This window comes from Heloderma suspectum, chromosome 9 (assembly GCF_057233095.1).
Source record: "Heloderma suspectum isolate Gila_16-S chromosome 9, 16-S_ref, whole genome shotgun sequence".
NCBI classification, from domain to species: domain Eukaryota; kingdom Metazoa; phylum Chordata; class Lepidosauria; order Squamata; family Helodermatidae; genus Heloderma; species Heloderma suspectum.
The window spans coordinates 14,533,547-14,556,565 of NC_139466.1; the positions used below are offsets into that span (position 1 = coordinate 14,533,547).

The 23,019-nt window shown below is 45.7% G+C and overlaps 1 protein-coding gene across 3 annotated transcripts in view; it reads right to left on the reverse strand.

Annotated features, from left to right (window-relative positions):
- The window catches only part of KIAA1210 (KIAA1210 ortholog), a 57,734-nt gene that overhangs the window by 30,627 nt on the left and 4,088 nt on the right, over positions 1–23,019 (reverse strand). Inside the window, exons 2-4 of one of the 3 annotated variants that reach the window (XM_084813741.1) lie at positions 10,334–10,380; positions 4,443–4,504; positions 198–366 (exon numbers count right to left, since the gene is read on the reverse strand). In XM_084813741.1, the coding sequence (XP_084669867.1) occupies positions 198–366; positions 4,443–4,494 (221 nt within the window). In that variant the 5' untranslated portion in view covers positions 4,495–4,504; positions 10,334–10,380. Of the gene's footprint in view, positions 1–197; positions 367–4,442; positions 4,505–4,598; positions 6,707–10,333; positions 10,381–23,019 lie in introns of those variants that run through there. The other 2 variants (XM_084813740.1, XM_084813738.1) reach the window with 2 other exon arrangements.

Sequence of the window (23,019 nt, forward strand, 5' to 3'; positions counted from 1 at the left end):
AACAGTCCAGAGGGTGTTGTTTTTTTTAATCACACTAGCTGTTTTGAGGCATGTTGCAAATGGAAGAGAGGAAATTCCTGACATTCCAGCTGCGGCACTGGGATTTGTTTGTGCACCAACTTGAATGAAATGCATTGCTCACTGTGGGACAATTCCTGCTTTTAACCTGTCTGCACAAGATGGCTGCACTACCTTACCCAGGCTCCGCTGGCAAATGGAGTATGCTGGAATCAAAGTTGACATCGCTACTGGACTGGCTAGGCTTCAGCTTGCTCTCTCCTCCCATGGGAGACGACGGCTCTTTGTTCTTCTTCTTCTTCTTGGCAAAGAAGTTCTTGAAAGTCTGAAACTTGGATTTTTTCTTTCCTGTGCAAGGAAGGAAAATAAAGTCGCGTCACGTCAAAGGAATTGACAACGCTGGCATGAAAACAAAAAACTCGGAGGTTATAACAACAGTGTGAAACTGATTATGCATAGGAGGCCTATGGCAAGCTAATCTGCAACCTTTCATTACTCAACCCATTGGGGTTATGTGGTTGTACTTCAAAGCACCATTCTGGCCCTGCAAAGTGTGGAGATGGTACCTTTTCTGAAGGCTTGCTTCCTTAATGGGCGCTGCTGTTGCTGCTTCCTTAAAATTAACACCGATGGCTTTGATTGCTGGTGGCTACTAGGTAGCCAAGCAGAGACAGGTGCTTTGAGTTTTTGCAGTTAGCTGCAAAGGTGAACAGGTTGTTTGATTTTGGGGAGAAACCAACACTCCTGGAAAAACTAACTTCACATCTCAGGAGGATGCTAGCCTGACCCCTCCCATGCTCAGCTTGTGGATTTGTAAATGCACAAATATCGCACAAAAAATCCAGAAATCCGTATGTCTCTAGGACTAAAGACATATTCACAGTGGTGCTGCGTACATCTGGGATGCAAAACAGTCATGAGATTAGCAGATCCAGGCTCTACACACATTCTATTCTTTGGCTAAACAGGGGCAGCCGACGCAATAAATCCATGCAGCTGGATGACTCCTTGGAAAACAAAGCGCCATTTCAGCAAGGATTTGTTTCCTCCCTCCCCCACCCGCCCCCCGCTGCAATAATTTTGCCAGCAATGTTTTCCCTTTGCCCGTGCCAGCATGTGTGGTGGGGCAAGATGATACCACCATCAGCTGCAGAGCTGGTCAGACAGTGACTACTTTGAGAAACAAACAATGACTCAAGGCTGCTACCTGCCCTCTCTCTGCCTTGCTCCATGGGAGAGGGACGTCAGCCACAAAGGCCGTGCTTAATGTGGCTTGAGTCCCGTACTCTGACGCAGGGAGCAGGGGCCCCGTTGATCCCAGAGAACAAGACAGAAAAATCGGTAAAAGGCATCACTTTTGCCAAATCAGCTTCAATGCGCTCCTGACAAATACTCAGTGATTGGCTCAGACAGGGCTCCCCAACCTTTTTGGACCTGTGGGCACATTTGGGAATTTGAGAAGCTGCTATGGGCAGCACCACAAAATGCCTAATCTGTGGATCTCCGCTTTGGCATCTACCTGTCATGTCAATAGATCTCAGGCTGCGTTTTAATCCGCAAAAGCATTTGTTTCACGTCTATTAGGCACAGCAACATCTCTTTAATAAGGGATTGTCTAATTCAGCTAATTGTGGCGGTGCAACACAGCTAATGCTTCTTTTAAACATATGTTTTGCCAATGTCCATTAGTTGCTTCCTTCTGGGAAGAGGCTATTACACAGGTAAATTTTGTACTGGAACAGTCTTTAATATTCACTGATGTGCATGACCTTTTAAATTATTTGCCTGCTTCGTGGAAATTAACAAATGGTCAGTGTAAATGGATTCTCCATGACCCGTTGACAGCTGAAGAACTGATATTACAAGACTGGAAGGGTAAACACTCACCTCCTATAATGCAATAGATTGAGGACCTTACAATGCTTTCAGTATTTGAACAGGTGGCATATAGACGCCGCCTTCAAATTGACACTTATTTGGCTATTTGGTCCACTTTTGCTGAAGCCTATATATAATTGCTGGAAAGTTGTAAGCATTTCAAATTTATTCATTGCTATGGATGTATACAAATCCGTGTACGTATATTTAAATGTGATCTTGCCCGATTAAAGGCAGCCGCCGGCGAGATCACCACTCCGGTGCTGAAGGAGTTGCACTGGTTACCAATTGTTTTCTGGACAAATTCAAGGTGTTGGTTTTGACCTTTAAAACCCTATATAGTTCTGGCCCAGCCTATCTTAAGGAGCACCTCCAGCAACACCAGACAGGCCGCTTAACAAGATCAGCCTCGGATGGCTTTCTCTCTGTCCCATCAGCCAGGAGAGCTAGACTAGTGAGGACGAGGGAGAGGGCCTTCTCCGTGCTGGCCCCCATTCTGTGGAACTCCCTCCCTAGGGAACTCCGCCATGCCCCCCCTTTAATGAGCTTCCGCCATGCATTAAAAACGTGGTTGTTCAGGCAGGCATTTGGGGTAGGTTAGGGTATTTTTAGAAATATGATGTTTTTAATGTAGAATTTTATTGTTTTAAACTGTTTTTATTATTGTACATCGCCCAGAGTGGCTGGGTGACCAGTCAGATGGGCAATTAATAAATTTAATAAATAAATAAATAAATATTTTTTAAAAAAAAATTAAAAGTTTTGCAGGTGCATGTGGGCATCATGTTGGGTGCCGCATTCGCGGGCGCTGTGTTGGGGACCCCTGGGCTAAGGTCATTCACTGAGCTTCATGGCAGAGCAGAGGGACTGAACTTGAGTTTCCCTGGTCTTAGTCAGACACTACCAACGTTCCCCAACCTAGTATCCTCCAGATGCTTTGGACTACAACTCCCATTATCCCAGACCAGTGGCCCTGCTGGCTGGGGCTGATGGGAGTTGTAGACCAAAACATCTGGAGGGCGCCTGTAGTGGGGAAGTCTGTCCCACTACACTACACTGGCTCTTCATGACAGTTAAACTGGTATAAAGCCGACAGAAGTTAGCGGCGTAGACAGGACTGCTAGAGGCCAGTGCACAAAAAAGGAAGGGGGCAGAGAGATGAGAGTGACCGAAGGGCATAGATGGGTTGCTGGCAGAGACGCTTCTGCAGGATGAAGAGGGACAAGCAGAGACAAGGAACTAGATATACTGAAGGACAGAGAAACAGAAACATTTGCAAGCAGAAGACTCTGGCTTGCAGTTACATTCAGTTTGGCTAAACTAAACTTTTTGCAGTTACATTCACATTTGGCTAAAACTAAATGTAAAACATTTAAAACTAAAAACTAAAAAACTAGAAACAAACCCCCTAAAAAGTAAAAATAAATAAATAAACAAAATAAATAAAAATACAAAATACAAAATAAAATGCAGAATAAAAAATGAAATTAAAATGAAATTAAAAATGAAATATAAATAAATAAAATAAAAAATAAAAATAAAAATAAAATAAAAATAATAAATAATAATGAACTAAAAAACTAAAACTAAAACCCTAAACTAAAAACTAAACATTTAAAACTAAAACTAAACATTTAAAGCTAAATGTAAAACTAAATGTAAAACATTTACATTTGGCTAAAACTAAACTTTTTGCAATTACATTTAGTCTGGCTTGCAGTTACATTTATACTGAAGGGCAGAGAAACAGGAACATTTGCAAGCAGAACACTCTGGCTTGCAGTTACATTTTCAATGTATGTTGAATTGAGCGAGGGCTGAAAGTCATGTATTTATTCATTTAAAGCATTTTGACCCAGCCTTTCAGCCACAAAAAAGGCTCTCAGGGCAGCTTACATAAGATCAATAAAACAAGATAGGCGCTGCCTGTAGGCTTACAATCTAAAAGACAAGACACGAGAAGAAAAAGGGCTGAAGAGGGAAGAGGAAAAACAAGCAAACTCAGGCAGCTGTTCTTGGAGTTGCATAGTGGTTTTTATAATAACTGGCTAGAATGGAAATAGTTCAGGGAGAGGAGGAGCCCATCGGAGCTGGATGGAATAGCTGCTACCAGGTGAGAGTTGGGGGCTCTGCCCATTCATTCGAAAGAGGCAAAGGGGTCTTTAACCCTGTCCTCTCCAGTGTGAACAGAAGAAGAGGTGCTGCCCAAGCCAGTAATAATAATTTTAAAAGTGAAGAGAAGACAGAGGCAGGCAGGAGTGAGCAACCAAAGTTTCTAAGGGGAGAACTCTGGCAGGGCCTCTTCCGCTGTTCATGAGGCCTCTCCAGGAGAAGAGAAGGTAAAGAACCCCTTTCCCAGAGTGCAGGCTCACACAGGGGAAAGTGACCGAGGAGCAGAACGGTGGAGACCCTGCAAGTGGGGTCAGCCTGGCAAAGCAGAGGTCAGATTGAGCCTTGAGGCTGCCAATTGCCGAGCCTTAAGCCCAGGTCACATTGAAAACAGCCATCAAGATGATAATACATTTACTTTCTTGAAAATTCCTCACCCATTTCTTCCCCATCGACTGGCTCTATTAGATCCACCGGTCTGGTCGCCATGATACAGTCACTGAAATTTAAAAGTAAAAAGTAAAATAACAATGGCTGATTACACTAGATGCACGACACACAAGTACTAGCGAGGAACTGAGAGAATGTCATACCCAGCAAATCAGCAAAATACTCCTGGACGCTCCTTGACTGAACCGCTGTGTGCATACTAAACAGGGATTTCACAGATATATTTGTAGCAGGAGCCTAACGGTGTTTTCCTCACTTTTCAATAACACCCTGCTCTCCAGCCAAAACTAACAAACAGACTTGCTTCTCAAGAGGACACATCCCACTCCTCAGGAAGTTGGGATCAACATTTGCCTGAGAGGAAAGAAGCCATTAGACGCTTGGATTTTTATTTTTTTACTACTATGAGAAGAACCTCAGAGATCCATCTCTATATAGTCGTTTTTGTGTCGTAGGGTGGAATCCTATGCATGTTTAGATAGCAAAAAGTCCTACATCTCACAGCACAGCTGGCAGGGGAATGCTAGGATTTGACGGACATTTTTCTGACTAAAGATGCATAGGATTGCGCCCTTAGACTCTAAGGAACCTCTATGCCAAGGGGGCACCCCCATGAAGCTAGCTGCATAACGGAGAATATGGCCTGTAACACACAATATGGCAGCTTGCATAAAATCGTGTCAGTCTGAGCTTTCAGGGCCTTGAGGTTGCTTCTCTTTGAAGGGACGTTCCTAGCCATCAGGATTGCTAGGAAAAAAGAGAGACGAACAAGTATATGCTTTTCCAACTAAAATTATTTAGAAGTTCGATAGCAAGACTTTCAGCCGATTCATCAGGGCAGGGCTCAGTCCCCCCACCACTACACACCTAACTTTGTGGCCCCTTTGTGTCTACACTTATTCCCCTCCCCCGATAAATTGTAAGTCCCAAATTTCCTTCCCTCTGAGGGTTGGAAGAGCCCTTAGTTTAACTTCTGCCACCTAGTGACTGAAGATATTACTGCAGGCTTCAAACACACACATTTAAATGTATTAAAATGAATTGATGCATTTTAAGAACCAAATAACACCCCCAGTGTGCACGCCCCTAGGGTCACCTTGGTATGCATGCCATCTTTCAGGTGCCTATGTTTCACAGTCTTGGAGCTATGGTATGGATCGACACACACACATCCTCTTTTATTATTACAGATGAGATCCCACGAAGCTGGATTCCGCACTCATCTTGACACTCTGGGTTGTTGTTTCCTGCGCTCCCATGGAAATAAGCACACACATACACACACACACACACACCAGACTTCAGGTCACGTTCTCTGTTGGGGTAAGTCTGGGATGTCAAGATTTCTCCTTACGCATCATGAATATAAGAAGGCAGCCCTCCCCGAGCCAGCGCCCTCCAGATGTGTTAGACTACAGCTCCCATCACCCACAGCCAGTGTGATGGGAGTTGTAGTCCAACACATCTGGAAGGCGCCAGGTCGGGGAAGGCTGTAATAAGATAATAACGGTCCTAAGGAAGTCTGGCTTTCCAGCCAGGTGACATTCAATATCCATAAAAACATTCTGTTAGGATCATCATAGGGTCACACATCCCCTGAAGTTGGCTCTTTTCCAAGCAATACTCAGCAAATGCAAGGTTGCTCTCTAGAAGCAGAACAAAGACAGGACAGTTTCAACACATACTGAACGAACACACACACACACTTACCTTACAGTACTGGCACTGAATACAACAACACATTATTATTTCATGGAAAAATCTGTACCGATAAGCGCGTGCAATTTACTAGCAGTTCGCGTTCAACAAATGTCCAGGGAAATGCCTTATGCTGTTTGTGTAAGTAAAACAAAACCTAATAGAAAGCAGCTGGTTTCATGGGTAGCATCCACCCCCACCCCTCCCAAAATGTAACAAGGAGGAAATGCTTTTCATACAATTACACATGCCTAGCTAGAAAAGCTAAAGGGAAGGAAAGACATGGCAACTTTCTTCGGTGAAAGAAATGAAAACAAATGGTTTGGCCCCATAGCAGTCAAGAGCTCCGGGAACAAACGCCTCTTTCAGCCACGAATCTTGAATTTCAGGCTGCGCCGATTTCACCTGGTCCACTGTTCCTCCCCACCTACACAGCCCCAGCTCTTTAATCCAAAGGACCAGTTAGATATTAGGAAGTCAACAGTCACAAACTGTACAAAATAACACAGTCTTCCCCAACCTGGAGCTCTCCAGATGCTTTGGGGTCTGGACCCTAACTCCCATTAGCCCCAGTCAACGTGTCCAATGGCCAAGAATGCTGGGGGCTATAGTCTGGAAAGCACCAGGTTGGTTGAAGGCTACAGTAATACCTCCAAAAGGCACAGGGGAATTTCCATCTCTTGGGCACACTGAAACTTCTGCCAGGAGTGTGCCTTCCGTGTGCACGCACATCAGAAGACACAATGGGGCTGTTCACACAACACGCTAACCCACACTCAACCACTGACCCACACTCAGCAGCAACTAAACCACACTCAACCACTGAGTGTAGATTGTTGTTGAACTATGGGTTGTTTGTTGAACCGTAGGTTAGTGTGTTGTCTGAATGGCTGCAGGGTGGCTTGTTAATCACTCTGAACAACCCAACAACAAACCATGGGTTCTCAAAGTGGCTTCTTTGACAAAACTAAGCCACACAGCATGGTTAACAAGCCAACCTGGCTGCGTTAAGACATCACACTAACCCACAGTTCAACAAACAACCCATGGTTCAACAGCCCACATTCAACCACTGAGTGAGTTGTCTGAACAGCCCCAGTACCGCCACTAACGGCTCTGGCTTTTCCCAACAAGCAGAGGTATCTCCTGGGCAGCCAGCTTTTGCTGCCTCGAGAGGGGAGGGGGTAGCTGGGTGGGAAAGAGGAGAGAGCCCTATTTCCCAAATCCTCCCTGCTACACACTCATGCTCTGGACCAAGCCCAGCTGAGGGGATAGATGAAACAGGGCAATTCCACCACCCCTGCTGAAGACCACCACCAGAAGGCTCCTCCTCCCTCAGCTATCACCAGCAGCAGCCATTCCAGCAGGCCGTACAGTGGGAGATGAGAGGGGAAGCAGGGCTGTTCCACCAGCCCTGCTGAAAGACTTTAAAAAAAAAAATCCTCTTCCCTCCTTGTTCCTTTTTCCTTGTGTGTCATGTCTTCTTTGAGTTTGTAAGCTTGCAGTCAGGGACTGTCTTGTTTTACCGATTATAAGTATGCCGCTTCAAGAGTGTTTTTGGCTGAGGAGGGGGACAAAAATGATTCAAATAAATAACGTCAACATGGCAGCACATTGACTTTCTCCATCGTCCCCCTGCAGCTATGCCCGGTCTTGAAAGATGCAAGGCCAGACTTCCTCAAGGTGGTATGGATGTTCTGTACGGGAACCCTCATTAGTCCTGGCCAGCATGGCCAATGGTCAGGGGTAGTCCAAAACTGGGATGGGAATTGTAGTCCAAAATATCTGCAGGGCACCAAGACAGGGAATGCTCTGCTAGACGGTTGAAAGGGGAAGCCACAAACCAACATCTAGCACCATCCTCCCACCCATTTTAAAATGCAGCAAGGAAGCCACACACACCCCACCCACCAAGCTCTTCCTTTCATTGCCCCTCATTTCAGGAATGTTTACCTGAAATGTTTTTTAACCCCACCCACCCTGTGCAAAGCCAGCTCAGAGCTCTCTTCCAGCTGGTTTCTTTTTAAAGTACATTGTAAAAGCAGCCCTGTTCTTGCACCCCCCCCTTCCCAAGCAATTCCACCCCCACCACCCATTACACAGGGGATATGATATTGTACTTCGGGTGCCAGATCAGAGCTAAATCTAAACAGGCTCAGGGGTTTTAAATTGCCAGGAAGGGCCCTGAGGTTCCCTGAGAAAGAGTCAATTACGTTTCAATTGGTAGGTTAAAAAAAAAAAAATCGCTCGAGGGGGAGCTGGAGAGGCAGTTTATACAGATGGAATTCCCCCACCCCACCCCCCCTGCTGCCCTCCACACTTGATTCAAACTGGATTCAATGCAGATGTTTCGTGGTCAAGGAATTCAAAAGGGAAGGCCCTCTTGGTGTAGCTTTCCAGAAGGCTCACTTTGCCATAAGTATTCGTTCCCAGGCCAAAACAAAAACAGCCCGCCCGCCCGCCCCCAAACCCATCCATAAGCCACTAGAGGAGCAGTGAAAGGCAGGCACTGTGGCTTCTGATGGTGCTTTGAAACAAACTCTCTTCAGACAATTTATGGGGCAAAGTGGGTGTTGGGGGGGGATAAATGCTGTACATGCACTGAGGGCAGGGGAGACACCACTACTGATGACATAGCTACACTATAGATGCGTAGTTATACATGGAAGAGCCAATGAAGTCACACAGGAGCATAGGAAAGATGTCTTGTAGCACACTGAGTCCATTGCCCATCCAGAAGCCCAGTTTTGGAGAACGTGGATAGGGAGATATTTTTCTCCCTCTCTCAAAATACTAGAACCTGGGGTCATCCCATCAAGCTGATTAGTAGGAGATTCAGGACAGATGAAATGAAGGGCTTCTTCACACAGCACGTACTTAAACTATGGAACTCGCTACCATACAACGTGGTGATGGGCATCGATTCTGGGTGGCTTTAAAAGGGGGTTAGATAAAATCCTGGAGGAGGAGGTATCAATGACTACTAGTCCGAATGGCTATACACTACCTCCAATGTCAGAGGTAGTCTACCTCTGTACACCAGTTGCTGGGGAACATGGGCAGGAGGGTGCTCTTGCACTTGTGTCCTGCTTGTGGGTTTCTGGTTGACAGCTGGTTGGCCACTGTGTGAACAGAATGCTGGACTAGATGGACCCTTGGTCTGATCCAGCAGGGCTCTTATGTTCTTATGGGGAAGCTCCAGCCCAGGGGCCAAAAACAGCCCTACTGGGTTCCCAAGAATGCCAGGCCCCCTTCCCCCCAAGCATCAGTCATTTGATGCTTTCCCAGCCTTTGCGGCTTCCCATGCTAAAAGGCTGAGATGCCTCTTTTAAGGCCTACTTACTGGCAGTAAGAGCTTTAAATTAAAATTTGCTATATTTTTGTAATTTTGGCCCCGCCCCTTTGCTTTTGGCCCCACCCCTTTTGCCTTCAGCCCCACCCCTTTGTCTTCACCCCACCCACCCCATTGGAATGCAGCCCCTGATAGGAATTTGGCCCTTGGGCTGAAAGAAATTCAACAGCCCTGGTCTACACGGACTGGCAGTGGCTCTCTGAGGCCTCAGGCAAAGAGGATCTTCCCAAGACTGGCCACCCATCCATTCCTTTTTAACTGGAGATGCCAGAGATTGAACCTGGAGCCTTCTGAATGCCAAGCATGCACTCTACCACTGAGCTATGGAGTTAGCGTTCCACAAGGGAAGGTAGGGATCTCTGATAGAGTAATCTCATCATCCTCCACAAACTACAATGCCCAGAATTCTTTGGGGGAAAGCCATGACAGTCCAATTAACAGAAGAACAAGATGGGTTTGTAATGTAGATCGGAACCCAATTCAATCATCCTGAAGGCTCCACCAGAGACCTGTAGAGCACAGCTTAACAAAACCCACTCTTAAGAGAAGAGGTCCATCCGAGAGTCAGCAATTTGCATTATTAATCGAGGGGAAACATCTGTGCATCATCTGGGTGTCTTTAAATGCGAGTCTGAGGAGTAGCTTTGAGGTTTCTTGCAAGGCAAGGAGGAATCCAAAAAATGCCATTCTACCCCATTGGCATCACTTATTTATCTGTGGGACTTGTTTTGGCCTCCTTTCGACCAGACGATGCTGTCATTGTTTGTCTTGATAGCTATGTGCATTTGGAATTTAGCAAGAGCATATCATTTCCAACACAACACTTACCTTGATTTGTTATTCCCTCTTCCCGCAGAACTTTGGGAACTGTAGTTCTGTAAAGGGGACCAGAGACATAAGAAGCTGTTCTACACAAGTTCGGACTATTTGTTTGTCAGACCCATTATAATGTCTACACCGACTGGCAACAGAACTCCAAGGTCTCAAGCAGAAAGAGTTTTTTTCCCATCACCCTTTTAACTGGAGAGGGCAGGGATTGAACCTGGTACCTTCTGCATGCAATCCATGTGTTCTACCACTGAGCTATGGAGCTCTATCAGTGAAGTTGCAGCCACCTCTACAATTCTGAGGATTCTCAGGGGAACATAAGAACATACGGAGAGCCCTGCTGGATCAGACCAAGGGTCCATCTAGTCCACCATTCTGTTCACACAATGGCCAACCAGCTGCCCATGGGAAACCCACAAGCAGGACATGTGTGCAACAGCACCCTCCCACCCATGTTCCCCAGCAACTGGTGTACATAGGCATACTGCCTCTGATACTGGAGGTAGCATGTAGCCATCAGGATTAGTAGCCTTTTCCTTCAGGAATTTGGTGGCCATCACTATGTCTTGCGAATCCATAGTTTATGCACTGTGTGAAGGAGTCCTTCCTTTTATCTGTCCTGAATCTTCCACCAATGTCCTTCGACAGTTAAAGTGGTACAAACAACTAGGCAGGGCCTTTCGGACTCTTTTGGTCCGATGTAAGGGAAGTGCAAATAAAGACTTGTGCACTCACTACCTGTGGCTGCCATGCCACTGAAAGTGAGAGAAAGAGAGGACCACAGTACTTTTCTTGGGGTCCCCCTAGTGGTCACAGTGAAAAGGCGTGCACCTATTCCGTCTTTCCCTCCTTAACAGATTTTTCTGGTCAGAAAAAAGATGGAAGAAGAGGTGGAAATGCACAGGAGGGCTACAAACTGAAGAGGACAATGTCTGGACCCCGTGTAAACTTCCACAAATTAGGCAGTGTAATTTCACAGAAAAAGTCTTGGCTAGAAGCACCCTGGATAAAACGATGATGCTATAGCGGTGGAGAGCAGATGGCCCACCCCTCCCTTCCCTGCACTTATTCAGATCTTCCAAAGTGTACAGAGCAAACATAATGCATCATCTTGCATGCCTTGTCATTCCTATTCTGAAAAAGGATATTGCTGTGTGTGATGATAAAAGACAGTGATGGCCATTAAGCATTAATGTTGTTTGCCAACTCTATATTTAACAACTAATGCAACTAAAACAATGTGACTGGGTGCCCATAATCACACTGTCATTCAAGTAGGCCTTCTGATGTAATACCTTGCGCTAACAATGTGGCAGATGTCTGGACAGTCCATAATTGACTGGCTTTACAAAAATGTGGCTATGCAAGCATGCGATAGGAGGGAAAGAACTGAGGTAGAGAGTGTGTTAAGTACAGTTAGGGAACATTCAAAGAAGTCTGTTCTCTCATTCTACTGAAACGTTCACAAGCCAAATATTTTGTGTAAATTCTGACCTGCTATATTCATCTTTGAAAACTGGCAGCCTGCACAGATAATTGGCAAAGCCCGAGGAGCTAAATTATGCCCTATTTGTAATGGCACACTTGATATTTAGTTTGTGCTGGGAGCCAAAGACAGGCAGGAGAGATGGAAAGGGGAGAAATGAAAGTCACTGTAAGCGACTTCCAGAAAAGAGAGAGAGAGAAATGGGTACAGCAAGAAATGGGTACTTGTTCTGGCATTTTGATAAAGATCTCAATGAACTTAAACGAGGCTTAAACGAGGCTTGCCAGGTCACACTTGGCAAGTGTGGTGTAGTGGTTAGAGTGTCAGACAGACCAGGACTCAGGAGATCCGGGTTCTAGTCCCCACTCAGCCATGAACCTCACTGGGTGACTTTGAGCCAGTCACTGACTCTCAACCTAACCTACCTCGCAGGGTTGTTGCGAGGATGAAATAGAGAGGAGGAAGATCACGTAAGCCGCCTTGGGTTCCTTGCAAGAGGAAAAAAGGCAGGATAGAAATGTAAAAATAAATAAATAAAAAACGGAGAATGTGTGTGTGGTTTTAAATTCCCTAATGCAGACGTAGCTTCTCCCATCCCTCCCCTGTTCCTGTCACCTGCACTCTGCCATCCTCCCTGCGCCACCTGTTATAATCTGCAGGACTCCAGCTGTGCTGCAACAAGCCAAGGGCTTGGTCTCCCTGGAACCCAAAGACTCCTTATGTCATCAGTACTGCTACTTTGTTTTGTATATCTGTTTGATGCAAGAATAAACATCTCTTGCAGTCTGCAGGTTATATGAACATTGGAAGCTGCCTTATACCCAATCAGGCTATCTGTCCGTCTTTTCCCTTAATTTATGAGTTGGAAAAATACAGGATCTTCTTAGGTTTCATCCTAGAAACATTGTAAGCTGCCTTATACTAAGTAAGACCATTGGTCCATCTAGCCCAGTACTGAAGACACTGAATGGCAGCAACTCTCCAGAGTTTCACGCAGAATTCTTTCTCTGCCCTGCCTGGAAATGCTGAAGATCAGACTTGGAATCTTCTCCATGTAAAACACGTGCTCTTCCACTGAGTAGCAGCCCCTCCTTTGCACTTAAATGTGCAAAGAGTTGAGATAACTATTAATGAGGGCAGGGGAGGTTGGGGAATTAAATGGGAATATGAATGTATACATATGATAATTTCTATAACTAATTTTATTGACTTTTTATTAAAATTAATAAAATTTAAATTTAAAAAGGAGCATGGACATAGCCTTGCACTGTTCCATTCCTTTTCCACTTTGCAATAAAACCATTTAATAAATAAAACCTTTTAATTTTAACCTCCTGCCCCCGCAAAAAAAGACTGTTTTATAATGCTGCCCACATTTTTTAAAAAATTAACAATCCCTTTCTTCTTTCTGCAGACAGAACACTCATATTATTGATATCATTCAATATTTTAAACCTACATGATTTAAACAAATCTGAACCCTTTCCCCCCTGTATTCCATATATGACTTCACAAACAGCTTAACTCATCTGAAAGCATCTTCTCTCTCAAACTGATCATACCGAGAGAAAATACCTTAGAAACAATGAAAGGACAAGGCTCTTTCATACTGATAATCTATTGTAGTCTTATTGTGCAATCCTATGAAAGTTTACTCAGAAGTAAGTCCCACTCTGTTCCACAGGACTTGAGTCTCAAATAATTTTGAATAGGATCACAGCCATACAGCGCAATTCTACACGTGTTTACTCAGAAGTAAGTCCCACTACATCCAAGGAGATTTATTCCCCGACTTCACGGGTAAGTCTGCATATGATTGCAGTCTTAATGATCAATATCCTTATAAAAATGACACTTTTAGGATAGCAGAATAAATGTTTCATTTGGTGGGTGATTTTTTTAAAAACCCTTTTTCTTAAGCACCTAAGATCTAGGCATTTTGTGCAAACAATTTTTTTTAAAAAATCAACTGCCTGCAGGTTTACAATCTAAAACATTTTATGGGATGCAGAGATTTTTATTCTTGCATGCAATACAGTACAATGTTTAAAGGGAGGGTGAAATTGAATGTTGACTCTAGATTCTATTATCCGCTACAGTCAGCACACTTCGAAAGGAAGGTGGGAGGAGAAGGAGGGAGGGAAGCAAAGTATAATTAAAGTCACTTACTTGTTACTCTTCAAACAATTGTAGAAGCCTGCCATGACCACTCATCTACAGTCAGTGTGCAAATATTTAATGGCTCCTCACAGATGAATAAGGGTACTGCCATTCACTGAGAACTCAACTTGCCGGTCGCCCCACTCAAAAAGCCAGCGGGCTGATGCGATTACTAGCTAGATAAAGTTCCTGATCTGAGGCCCACAGGCTCTGCTGAGCTGGATCCAAAGAAGGTTGTCCTTGTTCCAAACATGGCTATGAATTGTTAACTCCCCCCTTTCCTGTCTCTCGCTCTCGCTCTAGGAAACCACAGCATCTCAAGACCAAAAATATCATCTGTTTGTGTCTTGGCGTTGTTTTTTTTGCAGGGGCTACACTGGCTTTTGGATGGATAAAGAAGAAATCGCCCTGCCACCGGGGGGGGGGGGGCACTGAAACATTATTATTGCTGTTAAATGTTGCAGCAGAGAAAGGAAGCAGCAAAGCATCAGTGTCAATAGATATCAGCAATGATGAAGTTACTTCCTTTGGCAATTAAAGGCCTGATCAATAATCAATAAATAGTACAAGTGGGACCAGTTGCAGTATACTTTGCTGCCTTTCCAGACACTCCATTCCCCCAAAAGTTGGTCAGTATGGCTACTGAGCACACTCAGTCCTCACTCATGGGGGTCCCCCCCCCTCAAATATTTTTGTGCTTCTGCAAAACATTTCCCCCAAGCCTGCTGATACCTCCCTCTTGTGTGTGGGTGGTGCTGTTTTGGCTACCTAAACAATGGTACTCACAGCCTGAATGACAGAAATAGAGCCAGTGTGGTGTAGTGGTGAAAGTGCTGGACTGGGAGCCAGGAGATCCAGGCTCTAGTCCCCACTTGGCCATGGAAGCTCACTGGGTGACTTTGGGGCCAGTCACAGACTCTCAGCCCAACCTACCTCACAGGGTTGTTGTTGGGAGGATAAAACGGAGAGGAGGAGGATAAAGTAAGCCGCCTTGGGTTCCTTGCAAGAGGGAAAAAGGCGGGGTATAAATGCAATAAATAAATAAATAAAATAGAGGAAATGTATTGCGCTTATACCTCTGTTTGTTCAACTGACTTTTTAAAACTTCTCAGTGACACAATACTGCAGCTTATTGCAGGGAAAATATGATTCCTCAGCATATATAGAGACCATAAATAGGAAGTGGGCTAGGAGATTTTTCTTCACCAACTGTTGATGGTTGATGGCTACTTAGCGACGACGCACCCCATGGACTCAGGACTCAGGCCCCCTTTGCAGGGAGGACCTTCAGGTGCCTATAGGGCCCTCTCACATATGCCAAATACATAATCGCGTAACCCCAGTCCTTTCCTTAACACGGATGGTGGGGTGGAGAAGCTCAGACCCAGGGACCAAATCCAGCCCACCTGTGGTCCCAATCCAGCTCTCCAGGATTTCCCAGATGGCCATGCCCCTTTTCCCCCCAACCCCTGACCATTTGGTGGCTTCCCAGCTTTTGTACAGTTTTTTTCCACATTCTGAAAGGATGAAGTGCCTTTCCTAAGGCTTAGAGCTTTTCTACACAAGGCATTTATTGTGCACTCGTGATTCCTTACTCATGGTTGTTTTAAGTGCTTTATACGATGTCATGATCCTCCACTTTCACGTCTGTTTTTTAAGAGCGCTTTCCTGTTTTGTTTTTGTTTTAGAGTGGGGAAAATGCGGTATTATTCCCAAAAGCAAAGGAAAAGGTTGTTTCCTATTTGTTGTATTTGTGCTATTGCACTATAGCACAGCGCCACCTAGAGGTTATGTCGTGGACAAGCAGGAAAGGCAAAGCTCTTTGAGTAGAGCTTAGATCTCAATTCTGCGACAAAACTGAAAGTAGATACAGTGATAAACAGCCTCATGTAGAAAAGCTTTTAGTTAACTGGCAGAAAGAGCTTTAAGCTAAGATATGCTGGTATTTTGATCCCCACCCGTTTTGCCTTTGGCCCACCCCCTTTGGTTTTGGCCCCACCCACCTCCAACAGCTTCCCTAGAAAAGAACTCAGCTCTCGGCCTGAGAGAGGTTCTGCACTGCCGATGTATGGGATGTTTGTCTGAACACCTTTATATGGAGCAAGACAGAAATGTCTTCACCACTACCACCCCTACGCAGAAGCCCAGAAAGCTGATGGCTGAAATCAACACTGAAACTATACGTTTGATATAAATTAAAAATGAATCACCAAGGATTATTTTTTACTAGTTTATTGTATGAAAAGTTTGGATTTGTTTTCCCTATCCCAAATCTGCCTGGCATTCGAATGGAAGAAGCTGCTAACTGAGACACACAGCCAAATGCTGGAGAGGGTTAACATGGGAAACCTCATCACAAAGGGACAGCAAAATTCAGAAAGAGTCAGAAATGCAAAAGGAAAAGAAAGAAAGAAAGAAAGAAAGAAAGAAAGAAAGAAAGAAAGAAAGAAGTTTAAAATACAAGAGGCTGGGCCAAATAGTCCTCCCTGCTGAACTGACGACAAAACAAAAAATTATTGATTGCACAGCCTGATGCAGTGGAAATTAAAGCCAGAGGGAGATATTTTTTGCCCCAAGGCTTAGCTGGCCTTGGGAGGGGTGATGAAAGATCTCCCTAATGAGATCCACAGTGTTTCCTGTCAAATATATCCATATTCCCCAAATGATACATTTCCCAATTTTTCATCTACAGTCTCCAGGACTGGGTCCTATCCTACAGCTATGCCTACTTCATAGGCCCGGGGCCTGTTCTCGCACCACTTGTACTAGTTGCTGGCATTTGTTGAATTTGTACCAGTTCTTGAGCTGACTTCACATTGTGACTGGGTTCGCACAACACAATAACCCACACTCAGTGGGTTGAGTGAGGGTTGTTGTTGAACTGTCGGTTAGTGTGTTGTCTCAACCCAGGACATTTTCCACAGGGTGGTTTGTTAACCATGCAGTGTGGTTCTTATTATTCTTATTATTAATATATTATTATTCTTGAGCAAACCAACTTGAGAACCCATGGTTTGTTGTTGGGTTGTTCAGGGTGGTGAACAAGCCACCCCGTGGAAAATAGCCCAGGTTCATGCTACCCCACGATTCAACAAACAACCCATGGTTCAATGAATAACCCACACTCAACCACTGAGTGTGGGTCAGCATGTTGTGTGAACAACCCCTGTACCCATTTGTTTCAATACTGCTTCATTCACAACTGTGCTGTCCTCTCTTCTCCAAACAACACAAATTCAGTTAACAGGGTTCCTTGTGAGGGAAAAGCACTGGAGGCTTAGAGTACTTTTGCTTATAATGTTTTACAAAGGCGTTGAACACGGGGGAGCAAGACAGGAACTCAAACAGAACTAGTCTGTAACTGAGTATCAGTTCCCACCCACCCCACAAAGCAAAGGGCATCTACTTGGAGCCCTCCCCAACTCTCTCTTCTTCTTCCAGCCACCTGCAAAACTCAAGCCTCTTGTCTCCTTTGCTAGCCCCCCTGCAACTCCCAGCTGTTTCTTCAGATCTCACTTGAATACGTGGGGTGTGTCCTACCTCAATAGCCACAAGCCATCAATGGTCTGTGAAGAAACATCTCCTAGCCTAGCCGCTGGGCAAGCATCTTGAGCTAGTTGCAGAAGCATCAGCTGACCAGCCGTGTCCATCAGCAAGCAACCAAAGCCAAACAAAAATGAGACTATCGTCTCCTCACTTGACGTAATGCCACAGCATTGTCACGACAATACTATTTCTCTTCCCAACACAAAAGGCATAGCTGTGCCTCATTGGTACCGCTGCTTCTCCACATCTGTCCTGGGAAAGATTGCGCTGTGCAGATGCCAAAGCAAGGCAGTCACTGGAGGTGCAGAACTATTGGCATATTGTCTCCTTGCATCTGGAACTACAGTGACAATTCGGAGTTGGCAATCTGCCCAGCAAAAGCTCCTTTTGCGGTGGGGCGGTGTTTATAATTACAGTGCAGACAAGTGCTATCAAAGAACAGCTCTCCAGGAAAAAAAAACCCAACTTGCACCAACCGCTCCCCCTCTTGCAAGGAGTTTGCTTTCATACTGTATGAATCCACGGGGAAGAAGTGAGACAAGTTCAGACAAAGCCAAGATTAATCAACTGAAGTTAAGGACAAATGCAGGCGTGAAGAATATCTAAGCTGAAAGCTGAACACAGATCTGTACGTGTTAGCAAGATGCAAAGATTCTCACCCGGCGAGGTCATTCTTGTAATGCTGACCTAGACTGCAGGGGAAAGAAACAATCAGAGCTGCTTCTCACTTTACATTTTGAAGTTGGGTACATCATAAGGTCGAGTAGAGATCTGATGACACTCTTTGAAGTGGAGTACAGGTATCCACAGAATACACACGCACTAGCGTAACTTACTAGAGAAGGATGGGGCTAGACTCATGGAAGACTGTAATAAAGGAGCTGGCAGAAGAACTCTCAGAACCACTGTCTATTGTCATTGAGAAATCATGGAGGATGGGGGAAGTGCCAGATGACTGGAGGAGGGCTAATGTTGTCCCTATCTTCAAAAAGGGTAAAAAGGAGGAACCTGGGAACTGCAGACCAGTCAGTCTCGCATCAATCCCTCAGAAAATTCTGGAGCAGATTATAAAGCAATCCATCTGTAAGCACCTAGAAAACAATGCAGTGATTACTTGAAGCCAACATGGATTTGTCAAAAACAAATCCTGCCAGACAAATCTGATCTCATTTTTTGAACAAGTAATCTCCCTTGTGGACTGTGGGAATGCTGTAGACATCATACACCTCGACTTCAGCAAAGCTTTCGATAAAGTGCCCCATGATATCCTGATGAGCAAACTAGCTCAAAGTGGGCGAGATGAAAGAATGATCCGGTGGATCCACAGTTGGCTACAGAATCGGACTCGAAGAGTGCTTATCAATGGGATCTTCTCAAACTGGGGAGAGGTAACGAGCAAGGTACCGCAGGGCTCAGTCCTGGGCCCAGTGCTCTTCAACATTTTTATTAATGACTTGGAGGCGGCAGCACAGGGAATGCTGATCAAATCTGCAGATGACACAAAATTGGGCGGGATAGCTAATACTTTGGAAGACAGAAACAAAATTCAAAGTGATCTGGATAGACGGGAGCACTGGGCAGGAAACAACAGAATGATATTTAACAGGGATAAAGGCCAAGTTCTGCACCTAGGAAAAGGAAGCAAATGCACAGTTACAAGATGGGGGATACATGGCTCAACAACACTACAAGCGAGAAGGATCTTGGAATTGTTGTACATCACAAGCTGAATATGAGCCAGCCATGTGATGTGGCTGCAAAAAAGGCCAGTGCTCTTTTGGGCTGCATTAATAGAAGCATAGCTTCCAAATCTTGGGAAGTACTAGTTTCTCTCTACTCAGCACTGGTTAGGCCTCATCTTGAGTACTGTGTCCAGTTCTGGGCACCACACTTTAAGAAGGATGCAGACAAGCTGGAGAGGGTTCTGAGGAGGGCAACAAAGATGATCAGGGGACTGGAAACAAAGCCCTATGAGGAGAGACTGAAAGAACTGGGCATGTTTAGCCTTGAGAAGAGAAGACTGAGGGGAGTTATGATGGCACTCTTCAAGTACTTGAGAGGTTATCATAGAGAGGAAGGCCAGGATCTCTTCTCGATCATCCCAGGGTGCAGGACACAGAATCATGGGCTCAAGTGACAGGAAGCCAGATTCCGGCTGAACATCAGGAAAAATGTCCTGATTGTTAGAGCAATACGACAATGAAACCAATGACCTAGGGAGGTAGTGGGCTCTCCCACACTGCAGGCATTCAAGACAAGGCTGGACAGCCATCTGTCAGGGATGCTCTGACCTGGATTCCTGCACTGAGTAGGGGGTTGGACTCGATGGCCTTGTAGGCCCCTTCCAACCTTACTGTTCTATGATTCTATGAAGACATGGAGTTCTGCTGAAAATGGCATCCCCACCCCTCTCAAACTCATAGTAGACATGGAGCTCCAGCCAAGAATGGCATCCCCGTGACTCACGCTTAAACTCACGGAAGCCACAGAGATCCCACATCTGTCTCTCTCTAACTCATGTTAAGTCATGGAGCTCCCACCAAAAAATGGTGTCCCCACGTCTGGTTCTCCCCCAGCCTCTCTAACATCTACTGAAACTCCATGATGTGTCATCATCATATTGTGAGTTGTTCCCTTTGCAGTGTCAGCTAGTGATGTGGAGTAGGGGCAGGAAAATTCAGAGCACAGTGGGTTTCGCTAGTCATTACAGGGCATTTGGGGGAGAGTTAGACACAAGGATGCGGTTTTCTGCATCAGTCCAGTTCTGCAAAATGTCTAGTGCTGCTCATAAGAGACCAAGTTGCAAACCGGTTGTCCAGTTCCAATCTCATCACTGCTATGAGCTTACTAGGTGGCTACAGGCAACTCAGTCACTCTCAGCTACACATCTGCATTATAGGGATATAACAACACTGACCTACCTTACAGGTTTGTTGAAAGGATCGCAATGGTAACATTGCACAAATGTCTGGAGGGGTAGCAGTAATAGTCTGTTATATCTGTCCCCCATCTGGTACTCTCTGGATGTTTTGGACTACAACTCCCAGCATTTTATTTTAATCACTGGCCATGCTGGCTGGGGCTGATGTAAATTGAAGTCCAAACACCTGGAAGGCACCAGACATAAACAAAGGGTCTAGTGGGAGGGAGGGGTGTTGAGCCTCTTTTAGAAGGGGAAAAATATGCAAGAGTTGAAAAACCACCAAACAATCAGTAGTCAGGAGAAAGTAGGCGGGGCCAGGGGGCATCTGAGGAACCCTGAAGGGCCAGATTGGGACACCAGGAGGGCCAAACTTGGCCTACAGGCCTGAAGTTCTGCACCCCTGGTTTAGTGGAACCTTGCACACTAACTAGTTTATTGGAGCAGAAGCTTTTGTGGACTGCAGTGACCAGTGGAGGCTGGTGGCTCCGATGTCGGTGGGGCAATGAATCCGCTCTGGGTTTCAGTCAGAACTCTGGATAGCTCCTTAAACTTCTGGCTGGTTCTGACTGAAACCCAGAGCAGATGCACCGCCCCACTGACAACGGAGCCACCAGCCGCCACTGGTAGTGACGGAGATAACCGTTTGCAATTGCATATGCAACTCATCCCAGCGTAGCGCTTGTGCGGCGCTGTATGTAACAGGCTCCCGCCTGAGCCACCATTTTGCATCTCCCGCCACCCTGGCTTTGCTACAGCAGGGTTAGGCCATTTGTGGCCCTCTGGGTGTTATGGCCTACAACTCCCATCATCCCTCACCTTTGTCTAGGAACGTAAGAAGCTGCCTTCTACTAAGTCAGACTCTTGGCCCCGGGAGGGAGGTCCACACTGATCTCTGGATCACCCCTAGTGCCACCATCTCTGCCTGCCCAATTTCCAGGCAGGGACAGCAGAAATGGAGCTACTAGAGAAATTGGGGCAATCCATCAGCCCCCGCATGCCAGCAAGCATGGGAACGTCAGACACTGCCTTATTTATTTATTACGTTTCTATCCCCCCTTTGTTCCATCGTGGAAATCAAGGTGGCTCCATGCGGTTCCCAGGTGGTCTCCCTTCCAAGTACTGACCAGACCCAGACCTGCTTAGCTTCAGCAACATGGCTGCCTCATGTGCTTTCAGACCATGCCCTTATACCAATCTAGCCCCATACTGTCGACACTGACTGGCAGCAGCAGCTCTCCAGTCTTTCCAGCAGGAGTTTTTCCAGCCCTACCTGGAGATGCCGGGAATTGAACGTGGGACCTTCTGCTTGCAAAGCAAGGGATCTACCACTGAGCCACAAACCCTGCTATGCTGGCTAGGGTGATGGGAGTTGTAGGCTAACACTTTGGAGGGACACAAGCTGTCCACCCCTGCACTACAGCCTAATCTAGATCCAAACAGCAATTGAGAAGAAAAAGAGGCATGTAGAGAGGCAATCCTATCGACTGCGCCCTCACCACTCAGAAGCCCACAGACTCAGAGGCTTCCCGAGCGTCCTGTGCCCTGCCGGGCTGAAGCTGGCAAGGTGGGAAGAGCGGCAGAGGCAGTCTTTGCTTCCTGTCCTCCACCTTGGGTGTCTTCATCAGACAGGCTTTTTAGCCCACCTAGCAAGGGCATTTTGGAGAGGGAGGGACAGAGGCTGGAGGAGGCTCAGGGTATCTCGCATTTTGTCCTCTCCAGTCTCCTCCCCTCCCGCCCACCTGGACGCCCCTTTCCTCCTCCTCCGAGGCTGCTTTTCAGGCCTTGAAGAGGCAGCAGGCACAGTTCTCTCCCTGCTGGCTGCGAGTGGGAGGGGTCTGGGCTCCGATCTCCAACTCCCCCTTCCAAGGTTGGAGCACTGCCTCTGACCTTGGAGGGGTTTCCGAGCTCTCCTATGGTCTCTGGAACTTTCCCTTAGTTATTGCTATCAATAAATAATCAGGGAAAGTAAACATTCTTTTACTTATTTATTAGCATGCTTTTATTTACTATTTATTTTTGTGTATTTGCAATGGAGAGTGTTTGTGTTATCAGCAATAATTGCACTGTGATCAGCCACTGTTAATAATGTGATTGTCACTTTTTGCATTTAATTTCCTTCTATACCTCACTGTTTACAATGCCCCACCACAAACACACACACACACACCCATATGTACAGTATATAAACCTGAAACTCTCCCGAATACTCCATGCATCCGATGAAGTCAGCTATAGTCCACAAAAGCGCATGCCAGAATAAATGTGTTAGTATTTAATGTGTCACAACATTCTTAGTTGTTTTTGCTGCAATTGACTAAGATGACTATCCCTCTGGAAACAGAGGAACGGAAACCCAGTCTACAGAATATCATCCAGCAACCTACCTTCTGCTTTAACTGTAGCAACACTGAAAGCAACCCATTGAAACACGGCACAGTCTGAAGGCACAGGAGGCAGCCACCATGCTGAAGCTAAGCAGGTTTGGGTCTGGTCAGCGCTTGGAGGGGAAACCGTCTGGGCACCACATGTCACCACCTTGAGTTCCATGATGGAAGAAAGGTGGGATAGAAA